General features: G+C 49.4%; 5 protein-coding genes across 5 annotated transcripts; 4 read left to right on the top strand and 1 right to left on the bottom strand.

The window, feature by feature from the left end:
• The first annotated feature begins 415 nt into the window (after positions 1 to 415).
• Positions 416 to 1,704, top strand: EI90DRAFT_3082535 (uncharacterized protein). The gene is made up of 3 exons (XM_039062015.1): positions 416 to 917; positions 978 to 1,596; positions 1,664 to 1,704. The coding sequence occupies exons 1-2, from the start codon at positions 911 to 913 to the stop codon at positions 1,397 to 1,399; spliced, it is 429 nt and encodes a 142-aa protein (XP_038909989.1). The 5' UTR covers positions 416 to 910; the 3' UTR covers positions 1,400 to 1,596; positions 1,664 to 1,704.
• A 616-nt stretch (positions 1,705 to 2,320) lies between these two features.
• Positions 2,321 to 2,961, top strand: EI90DRAFT_3002177 (uncharacterized protein; the record flags this gene model as incomplete). The annotated part of the gene is made up of 1 exon (XM_039056343.1): positions 2,321 to 2,961. A coding segment is annotated over exon 1 (459 nt), but the record flags the coding sequence as incomplete, so codon positions are not given.
• An 8,756-nt stretch (positions 2,962 to 11,717) lies between these two features.
• On the bottom strand, positions 11,718 to 12,965 carry EI90DRAFT_3020847 (uncharacterized protein; the record flags this gene model as incomplete). The annotated part of the gene is made up of 6 exons (XM_039057556.1): positions 11,718 to 11,889; positions 11,941 to 11,961; positions 12,130 to 12,275; positions 12,327 to 12,455; positions 12,487 to 12,912; positions 12,951 to 12,965. 6 exons carry the CDS (start codon positions 12,963 to 12,965, stop codon positions 11,718 to 11,720), a joined length of 909 nt encoding a protein of 302 aa, XP_038909987.1.
• Positions 12,966 to 13,245: 280 nt separating this feature from the next.
• EI90DRAFT_3257004 (uncharacterized protein) lies at positions 13,246 to 15,656 on the top strand (the record flags this gene model as incomplete). Its single annotated transcript, XM_039066602.1, has 8 exons — positions 13,246 to 13,356; positions 13,411 to 13,734; positions 13,969 to 14,210; positions 14,245 to 14,325; positions 14,354 to 14,565; positions 14,623 to 14,669; positions 14,753 to 14,791; positions 14,938 to 15,656. 8 exons carry the CDS (start codon positions 13,246 to 13,248, stop codon positions 15,166 to 15,168), a joined length of 1,287 nt encoding a protein of 428 aa, XP_038909986.1. The 3' UTR covers positions 15,169 to 15,656.
• A 1,440-nt stretch (positions 15,657 to 17,096) lies between these two features.
• On the top strand, positions 17,097 to 20,685 carry EI90DRAFT_3002174 (cytochrome P450 monooxygenase pc-bph). The gene is made up of 15 exons (XM_039056342.1): positions 17,097 to 17,387; positions 17,462 to 17,630; positions 18,229 to 18,299; positions 18,441 to 18,454; positions 18,518 to 18,560; positions 18,639 to 18,671; positions 18,744 to 19,020; positions 19,100 to 19,301; positions 19,372 to 19,435; positions 19,493 to 19,659; positions 19,721 to 19,942; positions 20,033 to 20,176; positions 20,241 to 20,312; positions 20,370 to 20,469; positions 20,546 to 20,685. The coding sequence occupies exons 1-15, from the start codon at positions 17,250 to 17,252 to the stop codon at positions 20,615 to 20,617; spliced, it is 1,788 nt and encodes a 595-aa protein (XP_038909985.1). The 5' UTR covers positions 17,097 to 17,249; the 3' UTR covers positions 20,618 to 20,685.
• Positions 20,686 to 20,891: the final 206 nt, after the last annotated feature.

The raw sequence follows: 20,891 nt of genomic DNA, 5'->3' as shown, positions 1-20,891 counted from the left end.
TCGTCCTTCATCAAAAAGTCCAGAACAGGCGACAAGCCCAGATCCGACAATCGACCCAGGGAAAGCATTGCGACTCCTGAGATAAGGGATGCAGGTTAGACCAGGAAGCGCAACGGACTCAGTAAGGAAACACGACACAGCTGGAGAATGGAGATGGATGAAGGGAAGAGGCGATCGAGGTACTGAGGCGGGCAGGGTGAACAGACGAGAGCGTCAAAAAATTTTCTTTCTTTATTTCTTTTTTATCTCTATTATCAACAACACGACAACACCCACAGATACCACAAACCCCGAGGATCACTATCACCCGACGATACCACCCAGACTACCCACACACTATGTATAGAAAGTCCCTCATGTACGCCACGGTGTACCGATGGGACAGCCGCACTGCCACGTCATCACGAGGCCGCGGGGTATTAAGATAGATTTATCATCATCATCAACCCTCTGCTTTGCTGGCTGCCGGGTTTACACATCCTGCTTTCCCTTATGGCTGTTTGGGCGCCCGTGGACTCCGACGACCCGTTGTATACCTTATGGATTTGACGCGCCTTGCAGGTTCCATTGACAGAGGGGAGTAGACAATAAAGCGGAGGCAAATTGAGTAGGGAACCCATACACGCCCCTTTCTATCCAATGGACGCACAGTGAGAAAGAACGACCCGCCTTCCTTTCTGCTCCAACACATTTCTATCACCTGGTCTCGACGTGTGCCCTTGCCCCGGGCCATTCCCCTTGAAGCTCTCAGCTTTTCGGTCACAACTTACTTTCTTTGGGGCACCCTGTTTCCGGGCTTATTCTGTCTTGGATCTCTCCCTTCTTGTGTAGCTCATCGATCAGCGTTATACTCTATTTCTGGGCCATACCTACATGTACAACAAAGTGGCGAACACATCACTTCCGTCATATGAATAGTACGTATCGTGTTTTTTTTTTTCGCTCGCAAGCAATGTTCATTGAATTCGTTCACACAGTGGTATATTCCATTTATTTCGGGAGAGCGGAGGAGGGACACTTCGGCGGGACGCCCTGTGGCGTCGGTATGGACATGTTCTCACAGCCCCCTCCTGTTAGGGTGGGACCGTGCGAGCCAGTTGGCTCGCATGATGTCCACCCAACCGTAAGTATCATTCTCCTCACTCGTGCTGACATCCTTGCATGTCCAGGAATATCTTACGTTCCCTCATTGTTGGGCAAGAAGAAATTTTTCAATGGTAAGCCGATCAGGTCCACTTTTGTATTTTTTTCGCCATGGCATTGGGTTACGCCCCCTGCATTAGTCGATTTTATGGCTCGGCCCCCCCATATGGTGCGCTATTATCCAGGTAGCTGCGTACAATATTACTATTACTTCTTATTGCACTGTTTACGAGAGACTGAGACGTGTGCCTATTGAGCTCTACGTTACTTCCTTTGGTCTATCTCCAATGCGCTGAAACTTAACTTGCTGCTATGTACCGGGCCGCTGCAAGTGGCATGGATGCAAGCAACGCTGGGTTATCAATAGTTAAATCCACGTTGCTTATTTGATTATCTTGTGGTCCTGCGACATGCGAAGGCGAGCTAGTCCCCCTTCTCACCACCACTTCGAAGGTAGTGGCTTCGTTTCTGAATGTCAAGTGCTTAAATCTGATGCCCGTTCCGGGCGCATGTGGTCCAGCTCATCCTTTGTATCACATTAATCGTTGGGTCCAGTTCGCGTGGCGCTCCGAAATTTCGGGATCTGCATCACGCAATCAAGTCTGCTGTTGTTAACTTGGTGCCTACTCTGCTAGCATAATATGATCACTCACATGCATCAGACACCAGGTCATGCATCCGGCGTACTGATGATCATAACTGGGTCGGAGAACGTTCATTTGTGTTCGTGTATGGGGTTCACCTGAAGTAGTAAAAACTAAATATCCCTACCTACATGCAAGTCCAACTCTTCACTAAGACCGAGATGGCAAAGCTAGGGGAGGCTCGGGCTTGCGAGCGCCATGCGCGAAAGGGTTAACGCTCCCATTCATGGATGGCACGATTGGCTTCGGAGTGGGATTATGCTATTATCAGCGTGAAGAGAAGTTGAACGGCAACGAGAGTGGAAAGAAGGCATTATTCGAACGAGGGGCTTCGACATCATCGACGAGTTGGCACGCTTCCGCCTGCTCCTGCTTCTCATCGCAAGGTTCGATCTGGCGCGCTGGGATTTCTTCACTGCGTTCGAGATTCAAGCATTCGCCAAGAAGGGGACATTGATGGTTCACAATGCCTTAAAGCCACCATCGGCGATAATACTTCAACAATCCCATCTACAATGGGGTCAGCCTGGTTGGGCGTTCGACGGGCGTGTTTGGAGCTACCCCCAAGGGTGACTTGACCACCAAGTCTTCCTGGCCGGAGGAGACGCATACCAGTGTGAGGTGGACATCATCAAGGAGGCAACGCAAACCGGTGAAACCAACGACCTGACGAAGGATCACATCCCCCCGATGTTCGACCATATCGACCCTCCGTATGCAACGTGTTCGACGAAGTTCAGCTGAGAGTTCCTGGATCCAGAGACGACTGGCGCGCGAGTGCTCCGGATCAACATATCCAGATATTTGGGAAAACTCAAGTATCTGGGCAAGGAAGACATACCAATCGCATTCGTGGACTGTTTCTTCTGTAAGGTTTTTTTTTCTGCTCATTCATCTGTTGGCAGGCCATTGGGTACTGTGGGACAACGAGATCCAGCATGGGGACATCAGCGTAGACAACCTGACGCACACTCCAGCCACGAAGCAAAGGGTTCTTAACGACTTCGACCTGGCCCGATTGGACCAACAGAATCGGAAACCAAGTGGAAAGGACAACACTGGGACTATGCCACTCATGACTCTGGACCTATTCAGTGATCAGGCATCCGAGGGTTTGGCTCCACGTCACTACCGACACGATACCGAGTCTTTCGCCTGGTGTCCCATTTACATCTGCATCTGCATGGAGAAGGGTGATGACGATCAAATCCGCACCATCAATCCCCATCTGTTATTATGGTTCGGGAACCTAAATAGCTGCTGTCGCTCCAGGATGGAAGATAGAATAACATGCCTTCTTCAGGAGACCCCCCTCCCCCAGAACTTCAGTATACCGGGTTCGGCGGTACCATGAGCAATTAGCAGCCCAAAACCAGCAATGAATGACGGGCCGTTCAGTGTAAGCAACCACCTGGGGTGTTTGCTCTAAGTTTGGCACATCCACTCGGGAAAAGGGGGTATACCAGATCGTGAATCATTCTAGCAAGTTTCTCGGCTATCATGGGAAAGATTGGTGTGCTAGATTCCGAGGGAGCTTTTGACCTAGAGTGCTTGCGCTTCAAGCTTCGCCAAACTCTGCACTACTCACTTGTTCCGTTCTCATCAAATAACTATGTTGTTATGTTGCAAGCGTCAATGGAATTCGATCATCTTTCTCGCAACAACCCGATACAGGGGAAAACATTCAGCCATGGCAGCGAGTGAAGGTCATACATGGTGGCCTTCAGATATGATGGTACTGATCAAACTGAACCGATACCAAGGGGCCAGTGTTGCACAGACCTGGTCCCACGAGGTCCCAAAGACCGAAGTCCATGGGTCCGACTCAATGGTCGCAAGTCAATCCCACGGTCCGTGCCATCTTTCAACAGGAAATCCCAACATTCAAAGTCGTTCACGACCTTCCACATCTCACTTCTTTGCACAGGATGTATGCTACATTATGCATTAGATACCGCAATGACTGAGTAATTTGCAAATGTGGCCTTTCGCCACCCTGAGTTGCCACGCTTTAAGTTTGTGTTGGGATTTTCCAAAATGTCGGAGCATGATTCATTATTCACCTATCCTCACCATCCTTCCCTAGCACAACATGGGTGTTCTTAGTCCCATGTGGGGACATTCCTATCATCTTGATAGGTTTTTTGGAAATAATAACCACCAAGTCGCAAAGTGCAAGGGATATGTAGCTTTGCATACAAATACACTGGAGGCTCGGGATTCCGAGGGTATTTCAGATGGAAGCATTACAGAAAGGCGCTCAGCAGAAGAACTACAGGTGACTGGTATGCAGACATCTCGTAAATTTGATTCAAGCGTATTCATTACCATACTGATGAATCCTAAGCTCTCGCGCTTTCACCTGATATTCAAGGCACAGTAGCAAAGCTAGCTTGTTATCTTGTGAAATGCATGCACCAACATACAGTGGAAGGCTCACACCGGAAGAGAATTCGTCACTCATTTGGACTTGCTCCTTCCGCCAGTGATTGTGATCCTTCTGGGTGTCAGGGCTCGGTCCTCGATCAGGGACAGCCCGACCTCAGGCCTAGGTGTGTGTGGTGTTCCGGATGGTTGGGCACTAGACCCTGTCCTCAGCTCCTCAAACTCACTGAAGGGACTAAGCGGGGATTGAGTTGTCATGTATTACAGAGGGTAACTACAACTTGCCTAAGCGGGGATTGAGTTGAGAAGAAGGGTAAGTTTCCCTATTCCCCGCTTGGCTACTATAAAAGGGAAGTGTACTGTACAGTTCCTAACGTGACTCCGGGTAGAAGCCGAGCATGTTCCCACGACTCGGAAAAGGTGTCACATGGGTTAAGGCGAGTTGCTCGCCTTGACCCATGTGACTTTTCCCGCAGGCTCGCATGCGGGCTGAAGTTGTGAGGGATATGTAGGGATATGTAGGGATGGGGAGGTCTGGGAAGGTGGTTCTGGGGTGTGGTTGGGTGCCCTGACAGCGGGGTCAGGGGCCGATCCCTGACACTGGGAGTCGTCTGGAGCCTGAGCATGGGCATCCCACATCCATCACTGATGATGTGAACCACGACTATCATCCATTCCATGCCCACCTTCTCCAAGACCTCACAAGTGACAGCAACATGGAACATGCTGAAATAAATTTTGCACGGAACCTCCCATCAAGATCCCCAAGTAAGTCTCATTCCCATTCTTCTCGGAAGATTTATTCATGATTTGCTTTCAGGGTGTAAGCTTACAGGGGAAGAGGATACAAGATATCTTTAATTTGACACACAATACAATGTGGGATCTTTATTGGATCCAGGGTGAGCGCCACTTAGCGCTGGAAACAGAGATGGAAGATCTCTTAGCACGAGAGAAGACTTTAGAGATGGTGGCAGGATGGCAGGTTGGTGCAGGTGCTTGTAGCTAAATCTGTTACTCCATCATAACTCCGTTTGTTCAGACCAACAGACCCGGGACACGCAGTCCGACCTCGGACCTGACCGGGGTCCCCATGACCACGGGTGTGGACACCTTGAAACGTAAGAAAAATTATGTAAAGTGAAAAGAAAGAAACCAAAAGGGGAAAGAGATGACAAATTTTCAGCATCGAAAAAAGCGTAATATTGCTATGAGTGTATGACTCTGTGCAGAGTAACACTCCAAAGCCTGGGTATGACCCTAACAGATATGAGCGTTTTCAGGTGGAGAAATCTGTCAGGGCACGCCGCCACCGCCACCTCCTTTTCCTTTTGTCTCATTCCCTCATTCTCTCTCCTTTCCTTCTTCTCTTTTTCTATCTTTATACAGACGACCTCTCTTTCTTTCCTACCCTTGTAGCATGGATGCGTCCGATGCTGAGCACCCCGTAGGGGCGCCGCAACACCGGATGCGCCGCGCACTTCTACTTGTACTTCCCCTCCAACACTCGGGATCGACTGCGGAACCACCAACGGTAACCCGGCTTCATCCGAGGGTGACATGGCAACCCCACGTGACCCATTCACACATGTATATAAACTAAGCCAAAGCAGGACTGAAGAAGCAACCTTCTTCTCATTTCCCGCTTCAGGCAAGTACCCTAGTTTAGTCTGGCTTCTCACCCTAATAACAATACATTTCCCGCTTCAGCCTAAGAAGCCACACAGGGACGTAAGCCTGAGTAAGGGCTATCCACTATACGGTCTCACCGCCCCGCCACCGTCCGGGCCGCTAGCGCCAAGCGTTACACCGCTACCTCTGCCTTCCTCGAGCCATCCCTGACAAAATCCTTCTGAGTCAATTGTAAGTAGAAAGAAAGAATATGTAATGAAGAACAGGTCTGAGCGCAGGCAAGTCTTGTAGGAAGTTAATAAATTGACGAGTTAAGCATTGGTCAGTGCATGTCAGGGCACACACCCTGACTAGCCCGGACCCAGACCCGCATCCGGACCCGCATCCGGACCCGCATCCACCCACTGCGCTTCCCGCATGCGTGCACACTCCGCGCACCGCATGCTCCGGGCCCGGTCCCTATCCCTTCATGTGACTTCCGGGTATCCCCAGAAGTTTGCTTGATATTGTGGCCACTGTGGGAAGATGAGAAGTTAGCTTCCTTCTCATCTCACCCACAGTAGGCAAGTGTACCTTACCTACTGCTTTATCTATTCATCTCCTTACCCACAGTAGGTTGTGCCCTGGATAGGGCTGGTTACACCACAGGCTGTGGACCATAGGGGAGGGTCATGGGGACCCGGGAGTTGTCCCCTGACAGTGCAGGAATGCGAAAGCGGTCGCTGAAATGAAAAAAAAAAAATGGAAAAATCAGTTGTTTATTCTGGATATTTAACCTGCAAACTGTAGGCTGCTCGTGAGAGCGCCTGTTAGAATGGGGCGGAACAGACGACTCCGGAGTGGAATCGGAGACTTAGCGTGGAGGGACCTTGGCCTCAGCGACTCAAGCGGAGCGCTGTGCCATTGCTGTTTGTCCATTTGGTCCTTAATTTCACAGTAGGTGAGCAGGAAGTCTCTAGGGGGCATTTCAGGTCAATTTCGGACTGAAACCAAAACGAGTATGTACAAGCGCCGATATATATAAAGAAGGGGCAAAAGCACAAGGAGAACAAAGGGTGACCGAATCGGAACGAAGATGTCCGAACGGGAACAAAGGGTAGCGGGAGTGGAGCGGTACCGAAGGTCATAAGGCAGGACCTGTGATACGTCCGAAAGGAGGTAGGGAGGGCGAGGCCCAGAGGGGCAGGAGGATGAGGGGAAGTGGGGATGATGACTAACTGGCTAGAATAGAAAGAAGCAGTAGTCCAAATAGGGATGAGGGGAAAATGCGAGAGATACATTACAAACGGCGAGAGTGCCGAAGGCAGTCTGTGAAGCTTGGGGGTTGCGGAGCTTACGGAGGTTACGGAGGCGGGGTTGAAAGTCCGAGGGATATTGGCAATGGTGTTTACGTAGTATGAGGTCACCAATGCAATGGACTAAGACGGAGGTGGAGTCAAAGTCCGAGGTAGGGACTATGACGGAGGCTCGGAGTAAGGTATGAGCAGTGTCCGAGTGCGAAGTACGGAACAGCGGTGGAAGGTCGTAACTTGGCGGAAGGGTGGCGGAGGAGTAACAGAGGGAGAAGAGAGGGGAAAGGTAAGGAAGAGGGAGTGGCGGAAAGGAGAGTAGTCAGGTCCGAAGGTGAGTATCGGAGCGGGTGGGGGAAGCGTAGGAGGATGACGGGAGGGTGGAGGTGTTGTGAAGGGGGAGCAGAGTAGTAGGAAGGGTGGCGAGTGGGGCGGTGTTCGGTCTGAGATGAGTATCGGAGCAGACGGAGATAGGGTCAGAGAGGTAAGGGGAGGTGTGTTGCCAAGACCGAAGGTGAGTATCGGAAACGGCAGCGGTAGGTTATGACTCCGGAGGTGAAGAGGGTGGAGGTCCGGAAGTCAGGTCGGGGTCAGGGTCGGGGTCGGGGTCAGGTATGCACGGATATGACAGTGCCAAGGGCAGGGGTCGAGATAAATACACAAAAATAAGGTGAGAAAATAAAGAAATAAGTCCGATTCGGGTGTCCTTAATCTCTCTGATAAGGCATTGCCCAAATGCTGCTCCACTTTTGAGTTGTCGTGTTGGGTTGACCGTTTTTAGGTGTCGGTTTCGAAAATGGGATGGGTTCCGCCTTCTGTTGGAATATGGGATGGAGTAACCTCCCACCATCAGGCCATCAGCAAAAAATTGTTATGCTCCTGAGTGCTCCAGAGTATCAAGAGCACTGGGAGAATCAGGAGGAGATTGGCCGGTCCAGGAACAGCCCATTTCCTCCGGAGTTGGCTAGGTACTCCAGGGCACTCCCAGGAGGGCCTGGAGCATTGCTTTGTGCACAAACATATGTATCCAGTAAATACAATTTAAATGCTTCAAAGTGTATAGGGGTGAGAAGTTTCTGGGAGCTCCTGGAGCATTTGAAAATGAAAAGGAAAAAAAGAGGGAAGATCCCCCATGAATACCTCCTACCACAAGACTAGCACAACAAGACACTGCTTAACATTTAGATCAAACACTATACTATATATCAAGGACACTGAGACTCACCAATACACAATCAAAATTTATGGCCTGATATATGATTAATCTGGCAACTTAATCACTTTCAGGCTGGCAGAATATGGGGGAGGGGGAAATGGGGGAGAATGAGGGGGGGAAATGAGGGGGAAATGAGGGGGAGAATGAGGGGAGAATGAGGGGGGGAATGAGGGGGGAATGAGGGGGGAATGAGGGGGGAATGAGGGGGGAATGAGGGGGGGGGATATAGAGGGAAATGAGGAAAATTTGAAAAATAGGGACTTCTAAAAAGTTGAAAAAAATAATTAGGGAAAAAATAAAAAAAAATTCAGGAACTGTAGTGCCTTTGAAGTGCTTTCAGGATATATAATTATTTGCAAAATTGAGGAAGAAATGATGGAGAAAAATGGAAAATACTTTCGGAGACCCAAGAAATAATGAGAACTGAATTGATGGGAAAGTCTGAAAATTGAATAGGGAAGTGAGGGGAAGCCTTGTAGCATTGTTATTTTCTGCTGTTCTAATTTTTCCTGATTGTTCTTGGTCTCACTCCCAGCTGCTACTGGATACTCCTGGATACTCCTGGAAGCTCCTGGGAGGGTCCAGGAGCAGCTAATGGAAAATACTTTTGGAGACCCAAGAACTGAATTGATGGGAAAGTCTGAAAATTGAATAGGAAAGTGAGGGGAAGCCTTGTAGCATTGTTATTTTCTGCTGTTCTGATTTTTCCTGATTCTTCTTGGTCTCATTCCCAGCTGCTCCTCAATACTCCTGGAAGCTCCTGAAAGCTCCTGGGAGGGTCCAGGAGCAGCTGGGAGTGAGACCAAGAACAATCAGGAAAAATCAGAACAGCAGAAAATAACAATGCTTACAAGGCTTCCCCTCACTTTCCTATTCAATTTTCAGACTTTCCCATCAATTCAGTTCTCATTATTTCTCAGGTCTCTGAAAGTATTTTCCATTTTTCTCCATCATTTCTTCCTCAATTTTGCAAATAATTATATGTCCTGAAAGCACTTTAAAGGCACTATAGTTCCTGAATTTTTTTTTTCAACTTTTTAGAGACCAAAAATTTTCCTCCCACTGCTCCTGGCACATTACATACTCCTCACCACTCCCAGCTGCTCCTGAACCCCCTCCCAGGAGAACACTATTGGCTCCAGGAGTGCCCAATCTGCTGTTTTGTCTTCCACATGCTCCAGCCACTCTTGATGCTCTGGAGCATAACAGACTTTTGCTGATGAGGGATGGAGTGACCTCCCTGGCATAACGGGCGAGTAGTGTATGGATGCACGCTAGAGGTCCTGGGTTCGATACCAGGCCTGTCCATTTTATGTCATTTGTCCAGTCACCTGGTTTACCTCAGTTGAATTCATGACATAAGTCTATAGCGCTAGCAGTGTTGAATTTCTTCACCTTCCAGCGGTGTCATATCTTGGGGTGTGTCTATTCTGTCCTTCTCTCTTTCTCGTATGCTCCACTCGCTGACAGAAATCCTGCTACCCTCTCTATTCCTTTCTCATCCACCAGGCGGTCGGCAAGGATCAGTTTACCTTCATCGTCTGGGAGCAAGTTTCGGTGGTGTTCGTGCTTGGGACATTCGAGAAGTATGTGTTCTCGCGTTTCTACGGGTTCTCCGCATGTGCAACTGGGGTTCTCTTCTGGTAGGAAGCGTTTGTAGAATTGTCCGATGAACGCATGGCCGGTGCGAAGCTGTACTAGGCGGCTGAAGGATTTGCGGGAGTGGGACTTAAACTGCTTTGTTGGTTGCAGTTGCGGTTCTATGCGGTTACAGCTTCGGTATTCTGATGGCTTTTGTTGTATAGGGTCAGTGTTCCAGCGAGAGATCCATTCGTCCTTATATTGGCGTTTGTTTAGGTTTCTCATGAATGCCGCTGAGGTTCTGTACGGGTATTCGGACGGCAGGTTGGAGCCTTCTTTGGCTAGGGTGTCTGCCCGTTCGTTCCCTTTGATATCTTCGTGTCCTGGGACCCACTTTATAATTACGTCGCAGAGGGGGCGTTCTGAAAGAAGGAGAGAGATGTTGTTGCGGAATCGGAGTGATTGTTGGATGTCCAGTCCTGGGGACGTGGCCATTATGCGCTGGAGTGCTCCAGTGTTATCGGAGAAGATTGAGAGGGTGAGTTTGTCTCCTTTTTGGTAGTGCTCGTCGAGCCAGATCTTGAGGTTAGCTGATCCTTGCGCTAGTCCCTCCATTTCCGCATCATACACCTCTGCTCTAGGTCCTGTTCCCCCCTTCCCACGGAAAAATCGGTTCAAGTAAAATTTCTGCCTCGCACGCTAGCTGCCGGGTGTCCTGAATTGAATCAAAGCTCAACAAATCAAGTGTTCACCCGAATTGCACACGTTCATTCTCGCATGGTGAACACGACAAGGAGAGCACTCACTCGTACGGAGCGGTACGGGTGGTTCGGTTAGGGAATAGACAAGATTGTTCCTACGTGAACCGGTCGCGGGAGTTCGGGCAGTGTCGGGGTATATCCGTCTCCTACCGGTAGAAGCGCCTGGCCAGGATAATGCTCTGGAACCATTGGCCTCACACACGGGAGTGGGGGGTACCGTTTCGGTGAGATCACGGAATTGGGGATGCACCTCAACAAGCTTTCGCTTCCTCCGGGATGTCACCCCCGAGGTGAGGAGACGAAACAACAGCTACAGCAGTCCATATGGCTGTCGTTAGCAGGAAAACCAACATGCTGTAGTCCTCCAACGCTCGAGATGAAGGCAAATGGAAGTAAGCGAGTGTGGAAGGAACTTCCATTTAGAGTACTGGGTCGCCAAATTCATCTCTCTCTCACCTGGTTTCCAGGTCCCATTCCTCTCGCAGCACAGGACTTTGCCTTGTCCATCCTTTCAGATGATCGGAAATTGAGTCGGTGTCTCTATGCGAAATCGCCATACTCCAGCTGATGGTTGGGACGACATCCTGGTTCTAGAGACTTTCTCAGACCTGGTGGCGGTAAGTAATCTCGTGTCTCAGAATAGAAGGATTACCTTGCGAGGTGTGCACGATGTTTATGCTCGTAATCGGGGAATATGCGTCAGCGTTCAGAGTCGGAACATGATTTGAGTCGCTCTTGCTGAACTGACTAGCACCCCTATGCTAATAGCGGGCACCACGACGATTCATTCGCTGCGCATGATCCAGGGCTCCGCGGGCCTTTCGATTTTTAGGACAAGCCGGGTGGGTTCGATGTCCATCAGTCTGTTATGTGACCTGAAGGTCAATGTCTCCGTTGTTCAACGGAATGGAGGGGCAGAGTGTCTCTCCATTCCGGTGAAAACAAAGACTAGACCTTCATCAACCACCATATTGGCCTGATGTCTATTGAAATTTTTCAGGCGGTCAGAAATCGCCGCATCATTCCTTGAGAGCATCAGTGGCGTTTACATTCGCAGACTACGGTGTCAGGCAGCCTTCACCCCAATGTTCGATCGCGTGGCAGTAACGGGTCGAAGGGGTGGCTTCGTTCGACTAGGTGGTGCAGCCCATCGGTAGACGGGTCCAAGTCTAATATTCGACACGTGAAGACGCATGTACGAAAGGGGGGTGTTCTCTGCAGCAAATGTGTCCCTAAAACTGTCAACTTCATGTGGCAGACGCAGGGAAAAGGTTAATGATGAGACTTACGTCGGCGTTCCACCACCCATCCTGTAATGAATAGAAGCTGTTCGTGGACGCTAACATTAAGCGGATAACGGGGGGTAACTCTATCAGTTATGGATTCAACGTATATAAGCCGAGAAACCATCTCGCCACCTAGGGGACTGGAAGCGCTTGTCACAAGATTTCAAAGCTCTCCCCAAGCTAGACGTATACTTCTGCAATTGCTTAGTGCGGCTTGCCATTGGCGTGTTTTGTCTGTGCTTTGTGACGTCTGGTGCAGTTGCACCTTGTGCTTGTGCTTGCCGGAGTGTGGGTCCAATTTCCATCCATTCATCGCAGGGCAGCCGGTGGGAACGAACCTTCCACATTGATCAACACCAGCTAATACTAAGGTAATCTTTGTTACAGACCTCCGTTTTTTGCGTGGCATTCCTGATGAGATGGGCTTGGTTTCCTAATTTTTCCGCGACGTTCAAACACCAGATCGTGAGCTCATCTGGCCCGTCCTCTTCCAATCGCTCAGCTTCGTATGAGCATTTCTACACGCTCAAGCTGAAGGGTCCATGTCACATTTGTGGAAGCGTCGACGTTGACTGGAATTTCCTTTGCCACGAAGTGGCGTCGGCGACACCGTGCATCGTTACACTCTTCAGCGAAGGTCCTGGTGTATTCAGGCGTGCGGCAAACTTTGTACCCCAGTGCAGCAACGGTTTTGGGGCATGGCCTTGTCAGGGGTGCGCAAATTCTTCTATATAGAGTGAATTCGGATAATAATCTATGAATAACCAATCTGGCTAATATGCTGATGCATTTCCTTGATGACTGGATCCTTCCTAGCCATCTTCCTAGCCAAAGAGTGAATATGTCTTCCCAACGGGCCTTCTCTCCCCCTCCTGGCATCGTCTTGTATCGTCCCCTAATCTCCTGCTCACGGATATTGTAGCGGGACGTTTTGGGAGCCGTTTCGCGGTTGAACAATGCTAAACGGTACACTGGCTGACGAGAAATTTCGAAATTTGTGAAATATTAACTACGTATTCCGGGATCATATCGCTGGTTGGAATTTCGACGAAGCAAGTGGCTTGATTTGGAAGGTTTTATTCATTCTTGCAGCAGTCCGGAGCGTGATCATCACAAGGAGAGGATTGAATAGATCTGAGAGGCATAAAAGCGTGGTCTGAGCATTAGTTCCCCCCACCAGTTCCTTCTTCTCCCCCCTCGCTTTCGGGCCCCCCAGTCGCTACTCGCCTTTGCCGTCCTTGGATTGTCTCTCGAAGCCTGGTCTGCAGTCATTCCGAACCTCTTTCGCTCCATGGATCAAGGCCCTCGATGTCCCACTTGTTGTCCACGTTAACGTTCCCCAATCGATCTTTTACCCCTTCACTTGACACCCTTAGCGCGTCACTCATGCTGCCATTCGAACCATCCGCCATCCTTAAAGTACAGGTCCCCTGCCGATTACACAACAACTCTGATGTTTCGGATAATCTCTAGGCTGCCGATCTTCGCTCACTACACTTTGGCACCTTGGCCTTCTCATCGACCTGTGACCCACGCGCCTTGTGGATTGAAGCGAACAACAACCAACTGAGTCGAGCGCAAGGAAGCATGGAACCCTTTCAATCCGATGGATGCGCAATCGCAGAGCACGGCTCGCTCTCGCTCCAAGTTCTGACACATCTGCTAGTTCGTTTTTCCCTGCGCCCTTGCTCCCGGAACTCTAGTCGTCGCGTGACTTCACCATCCTTGGACCACCAATGCCTCGTTGGTAGCCACTCCAAACCTTTTGCGACGTCAACCCTACCGGATCCTGAAGCTGTGGGTTATATCTAGGCTGTCGATTTTCCACTTATTAGAGATGCCCCCTTCGTCTATCCAATCGACCTATGATCACAGCTCTCAACATGGCCGTGTCTGCTTTGGCGAACTGCTCAGGGATCAGTCTTACTGATTATCGGGTCTACACATCCTGCTTTCCCCCTATGACTGTTCGGGCTGCCCATGGACTTCGACGACCCGTTGTATACCTTATGGATTTGACGCGCCTTGCAGGTTCCATCGACAGAGGGGAGTGGGCAACAAAGCGGAGGAAAATTGAGTACGGGAACCCATGCACACCCTTTCTATCCACAATGGACGCACAGTGGGGAAGAACGACCCGCCTTCCTTTCTGCTCCAACATGTTTCTATCACCTCGTCTCGACGTATGCTCTCGCCCCGGGTCGTTTCCCTCGAAGCTCTCAGCCTTTTGGTCAATCCACTTCGGAGTACCCCGTCGCCAGGCTTCTTTCTCTGTATTTCGTCTTGGATCTTTCCCTTCTTGTGTAGCTCATCGATCAGCGTTATACTCTATTCCTGGGCCATACTTCCAACAAAAGTGGCGAACACATCACTTCCGTCATACGGATAGTACGTATCATGATTTAATTTTCGCTAGCAAGCAATATTCGTTCACGCAGCAGTATGTCCCATTTATTTCGAGAGAGTGGGAGAGTGGGAGAGGGACACTTTGGCGGGACGCCCTCGTGGCGTCGGTATGGACGTGTTCCCACAGGCGCTTGCGCCTGTTGTCCATGCCCCTTTCCTGTCAGGGTGGAACTTTGCTGCCGGCCAGTTGGCTCGCATGGTGTCCACCCAACAGGTTTGGCCGTAAGTATTATTTCCCCTCTCACATTGAGACCCATGCTGACATCCTTACATGTCCAGGAACATCTTATGTCGCCCCCATTGTTGGGCAAGGAGCAAATTTAATGGTAAGCCGATCGGGTCCACTCGTGTATTTTTCGCCCCTAACATTGAATTATGCCACTGGCGGGAGCTTCCCTCGATTTTATAGCCCAGCTCTCCCATATGGTGCGCTAGAGATATGTTGACTGTAAGTACAGCTCCTTTCTTATACCTGGATTCGTGCTGGGATCCGTTCCGCTCTGTTTCACCTGTTCTGGAAAACGTGTATTTATCCAGGTAGTTGTGTGCAATATCTGAACTGTTTACGAGAGACTAAGCCGCGTACCTATTCAGCTCTACGTTACTTTGGTCTATCTTCAATGCGCTGAAACTTCGAAGCTACTATGGGCCGAGCCGCTGCGCGGGGCATGCATGCAAGCAACGCCGCGTCAGGCGAGCTACCCCCCTCCCCACCGCCACTTCGAAGGTAGTGGCTTCGTTTCTGAATGTCAAGTGTTCAAACTTGACACCCGTTCGGCGCCTGTGGTCTGGCTCATCCTCTATCACGTTAATCATTGGGCCTAGTTCGCGTGGTGGTCCGACATTTCGGGATCTGTATTACGCAATTAAATCTGCTATCGTCGGTGCCCACTCCGTCAGCATAATATGATCCCCCACACGCATCAGACATCAGGTCATCCGGCGTACTGATGATCATAACCGGGTCGGAGAACATTTGTGTTTGTGTACGGGGGTTTGATCACCTCAAGTCCAACTCTTCAATTGTGAAGACCGAGATCACAAAGCTAGGGGTGGCTCTCGGGTTTGCGAGCGTCACGAAGGGTTTAACGCTCCCATGCATATGTGGCACGTCTGGCTTCTTCATCCTCGAAGTTCAGGGGCGGAAATTATGATCAGAGTGAAGAGAAATGATTGAACGGCAACGAGAGTGGCCGAAAGAAGCAAACGACCATGTAAAGCGTGTGAACATAAGCGATTTGTGTACATCTGCCTCTCTTCCGAGATTCCCGCCTAACGATAATATTTATGTAGTTCTTGTGCATGGGTCACGATGGTCTGCTTATTTTATTAATCGCAACGGCCTAGAGGGGGGGGGGGAACCAACCCCTGATGTATGATCCAGTAAGCTGGGAGGCACGGCAGATGACGAGGCAAGTTGAAGTGAAAGGAGGGAAGATTGATTTTTTTGATTTACCTGTTATATTGGATAATGAAGGCACGGCGAACAGCCTTGGAACGCAGCAGCGTCCGAATTTTGGTGGCCATCGACGCGGAAAGAAAGCGTTTGATGCCGCGTGGGCGATGGGGTCATGTAAGCGGGGGCGATCAATCCGGATTATTTCACATGAGCTTAGCTAGAGGAGGGGAAGGTCCATCAACTCTGTGTAGGATATACATAAGGCCTGCAGAGATGAATGCAGGAGCTGATGACCTGCTTACGGAGAAACATTGGCGGCAGGGCTAATGAGTTTAGGCGGTACCCTTCGTGTCGGCTGATGGTGTGATGACCTTTCACCTTGTAAGATCGATTATTCATTAATTAACCAGAGGACGGTGACCTATCTAGGTCAGCCAAAAAGAAAGCCGGTCACGCCAAATGAAATCCGCGGTGATTACTACACGTCGGGCGGGGGATTCATGGAAAGATCATGAAGAGCTTATGTAATGCAGAATCGACGTTATGTATCATCCAACAAGCTTGTTATATTCTGATCAGCCTGACCGGTGGAGTCGGTGTCACCCCACAGCCGAGGGGTCAAGGAGAGCTGATCTTCGGTGGTCTCGTAAGCCGAAGTGTTCGGACATCTATATGAAGCTTCGCGGAGGGTATGATATGGGGAATCCATGATTTGCGCATGCAGAAGACGATCTTCCTTTGCTGATCACGGGCGAAGTGCCCTTACCCAACAGGAATGGATGCCACGGTTTGAATGCAAGGTTCTTCCGACCGTTCAAACTTGGCGGTTCCATTCGGAAGCGAGCCCACGCCATAAGGCCTCACGAGATGCGAAAATAGATGGGAAACTGACACAAGCGTCCGATGGAGCATAGCGGCAAAGGCGGTTTGTGTAAAAAGTCGTATGTAGTCAGGGCAAGGCACAAACCGAAACCTCTTGAGCTGAAATAAGTAAGTCCATTTTCAGTCAACTGAATTGGTAAGGTATATTGATAAATTCGGTCAAGTATTACATAACCAATTTAGATAGAGCGATCTCGTGATGGCGGAACGATCTGCTGCTGAATTCAAAACAGAGACAATAGAGACATTAATATTATATCGGCCCCTCGTGTGAATTGGACTCATGATGCTGCCCGTGCAGGTTAAAAGGAAGCTAGACGGTCAACTGGCAACGCCTCTGGACATCTTGTAGCACTCATCTCTCCCACCTCACGCCAGCTGGTTCTATTCTTACGAAAACTTTCTTCACACCCGAGTCGTGAGATCGCCGAGAGTCGCAGAATAATATTGTGTTCCTAACATACAAGAGTCTGGGAATCATCCTCGCCCGTGTCCTCTCTTACAATACTTGCTCTGATCTGCCTTCAACTCACCACCGACGTCGCGCCTTGAGCACTTTTTTGTGCCCGTTGTTAAACACTTGCAAAACACACAAGTTCACGCCTGTGACTGTGATACAATTTTCATGCAGAAAGGGAACATAGTAGGAATTGCCCTCGGCTCGGCACTTATCACTGCCCTCCGACCATCTGGGCTCCTCGCGCTCATCCTCACCATCCTACACTCACCTCTATACATCCTCCTATCTACCCTCTTCGGAATCGTGCGTCTTCTGCACTTTGCTTATCCCACGCACCTACTCACTAACATTATTTCTTGGTCCTGTTTTGTCTGTAGATCGCTTTTCACGTCATCGAGTATCTGAACGATCCATACGGCTATAACACTTCAAGTCCAACTCCCATTCCTGGACCATGGATCGCAAAATTAAGCGACATCTGGCTTTCTCGCAAAGCTGCACTGGGAGATCGTTCGGGCCGAATCCACAAGTTACACCAGAAGTACGGTGCGTTTTTTTCTTTTTCAAATTTCCGTCAACACAGGTTATGCATTTTACTGATGATTTGCGTGCAACTTTTTTTTCTTCCCCTATTTCACACGACCGACCGCGTCTCGTGAAAATGCAAACGCAATACACCCTTTTCCACATATCGTACCAACATTTTCATCTCGCCCTTCCTTTCATTTCCCGGACATTAACAACTTTTCCCATACTCCGTCGCATTCGTTGTTTGCGCGATTCACGGACTCGTGGATTCCTACACGTTCGACCTCTTGCCATTCTACTTGCTGTTGCCTCCGCCTGCGACGCGGATTTGGTTCCCCTTCGATTTTGAACCTAACGACCATCTCTGGTCCAATCGCCATTTTGGGGATTCAAACCGCTTTGGACAACCCAATCCTCCCATCCAAAACCTTTTGCTTCGCGCGTTGGACGGAAATGAAATATTCGTGTAATGGTTATCGATGTACCCCACACCCCACGCCCCACGCCCCGCCCTCTGTCCCCAATGATCACGCATTGAATTGCCGCGGGGGGTTGGGCCCTTTCATTATGTCTTCATGTCTCTATGCGTCCCCGGGGTTTTTCCAAATTCATATAGGCAAAGTGGTTCGTATTGCTCCGAACCACATATCCATTGCGGACCCGGAGGCACTTCAGATCGTTTATGCGGTGAGTAGATGATGCTCTGTATTTCCCCCCCTCTTTCGCACTTTCTCGCTACGCCATTACTAGTCATCAGTTTTGGCGGTGGTAGTTGGAGAATGAGTACTGATTTTTTCCTTTCCTTTCTTTCTTTTTCACAACTGTTAGCATGGTAATGGAAGGTTAGTATTTTTTTTTTCGGTTTTCAAGATGATGCACTGCTAATCCCCTGTTTTTCAATATAGTTTGAAATCCGACTTTTACGATGCATTCGTTTCATTGCACCGAGTACGTGTTTCTCTCCACTCTCCCTCGATTTTTTTCGATAGTTCGACCTCATTGCTGATGAATTTGCATCATTTATAGGGACTTTTCAACACGCGTGATCGTGCGGAGCACGTACGTGATCCTTTTCTATCCTTCCCATCCATTTTTATTCGTAACTCTAACAATCTCCCTCTACCTGAACAGACTCGCAAACGCAAAATAGTCTCAAGTATCTTCTCGCAGAAGAACGTCCTCGAATTCGAACCCTACATTCAAAACTTGATTGCGCTGATGATGGTGAAGTGGGATTCGATGACGGGCGAAGCGGAGGCGTGCAAGGATCATGAGCAGGTTAAGCAGGAGTTCGATTTGAACCAGGGTGGGATCGGCAATGGGAAGAGTGGTGAGGGGAAGAAGGTTGTGCCCCTTAAAGAAGGAACGTATGCCGAAGGTGGACGAGTTTGGTTTGATGCTCTCAAATGTGAGCCTTCCCCTCTTCTCACGAGCATGAGGATTGTGAATTGGTCATTTGCTGATGAAATTTATGGCGCAATATATAGGGTTCAACTACCTCGCATTCGATATCATTGGCGATCTCGCTTTCGGTTCGCCCTTTGGAATGCTTCAAGCCGAGAAGGACGAAGCGGCTGTGTTGATGCCTGGTGATACGCCCGACAAGACGGTTTACCTACCTGCGATCCAGATTTTGAACGATAGGGGGAATTATAGTGCTAGTTTGGGGGTTATCCCTCCTGTCTTCAGGTGAGTGGGAGGGCGTGTTAAGAAGTAGTTCGAATTGGTTCATTGATTGGCTTTTTTGGGGGGGGCGTAGGCCGATTGTGAAGCAATTCCCGTGGTTCAAGCGCGGAACTCAGGCGGTGAAGAGTCTTGCTGGTGTGAGTTTACTCCCCCATGGACTCTATAACTCGAACTCATTTCCAAAATTTCGTCAGATTGCTGTGGCAGCCGTAGGGAAACGTCTTTCGGAACCAAGTGACAGGAACGATCTTCTTTCCAAGCTTCAGAAGGGGAAAGATGTTAATGGGAATCCTATGGGCCGCGCGGAGCTTACGGCTGAAGCTCAGACTCAGCTCATTGCGGGGAGCGATACCACCTCTAAGTATGTCTTTTCGACTTCATCGCTCGGAAGCTCCTTCTCACTTTCACCGATAATAATTCAGTTCATCATGCGCTATAACGTACTTCCTTGCCACTCATCCTGAGGCTCAGAAGAAGTTGCAGGCGGAATTGGATGAAGCGCTCGGACACCCTATTTGTCCTAATGTGGGTCTGGAGGCAACGGTCTCTGAGCTCAAGTCGGACGTTGCGCCGTACGATGCTATCAAGGCGCTGCCTTACTTGCAGGCATGTATCCAAGAAGGGCTAAGAATGCACTCGACAAGGTATGTGGTTTTATTTTTTTTCGGTCTCTCGTGGCGGAGTGGATGATGCGACTGATTGGCATTATTATTGTTATTATTGTTGCATGGCAGTGGGATCGGATTGCCGAGGATCGTTCCGGCTGGTGGGTTAACGGTTATGGGGAGGTTTTACAAGGAGGGTAGTATCCTTAGTGTTCCGAGTTACTCGATTCATCGTGATAGGGATGTTTGGGGCGAGGATGTTGATGAGTATAGGTGAGTTTTGTGAATCAGCTCTCAGGTATTGTTCTGGCTTATCGATATATATTCCACTTTACAGACCCGAGAGGTGGTTCGAAGGAGATGAGGAGAAGATGCAGAAAACATTCAACCCGTTCTCGTGGGGACCACGGTATGTTCTGTTCTTTCTTTCACCGGTGTATGGGGCTTCAGCTGATGTGACCAACAGGGCGTGTGTCGGCAAGAATCTAGCGATGATGGAACTTTTGATGATCATTGCCTCGGTGTTCCGGAGATATGAGTTTGTCCCAGTTGAGGAGGACCAGAAGGTGAGTCATAGTCGCGCTTCTCGTACACGCCATGGAACAATGGGAAATCTGATGACATGCGTGTACTTTTGCGTAGATGGAAACCCTTGAGGGTTTTTTAAGGAAACCTCTTGAATGCGTGCTTGGAGTGAAGAGACGCGATATTTGAATCTATTTCATTGTGCAACTGCCATATCTACGGGTTGATCTGATATGGTGATGGTTACTGTATTTTAGCTGGCTGCTTGGCGAATCCACCTGCATGTGGAGGGCCGTATTTGTACCATTAATGCAATTCTTTTCTCTTCTAATTGAGCAAATCATTCACTTGGCCTATGCACGCGTTATCGTTCCCCGCTGTCCATCTTTCAACCCTGATTCTAAGTGCATGTTATGTTGTCGGACAGTGGTCTAGATAAGATGAAACGAATGTCTAGTACCAC

This window comes from Cantharellus anzutake, assembly GCF_015039405.1.
Source record: "Cantharellus anzutake strain C23 chromosome Unknown EI90scaffold_92, whole genome shotgun sequence".
In the NCBI taxonomy this organism is placed as follows: domain Eukaryota; kingdom Fungi; phylum Basidiomycota; class Agaricomycetes; order Cantharellales; family Hydnaceae; genus Cantharellus; species Cantharellus anzutake.
Note: the sequence above shows the minus strand (reverse complement) of the source record. Positions and strands in the feature narration are given on the sequence as shown.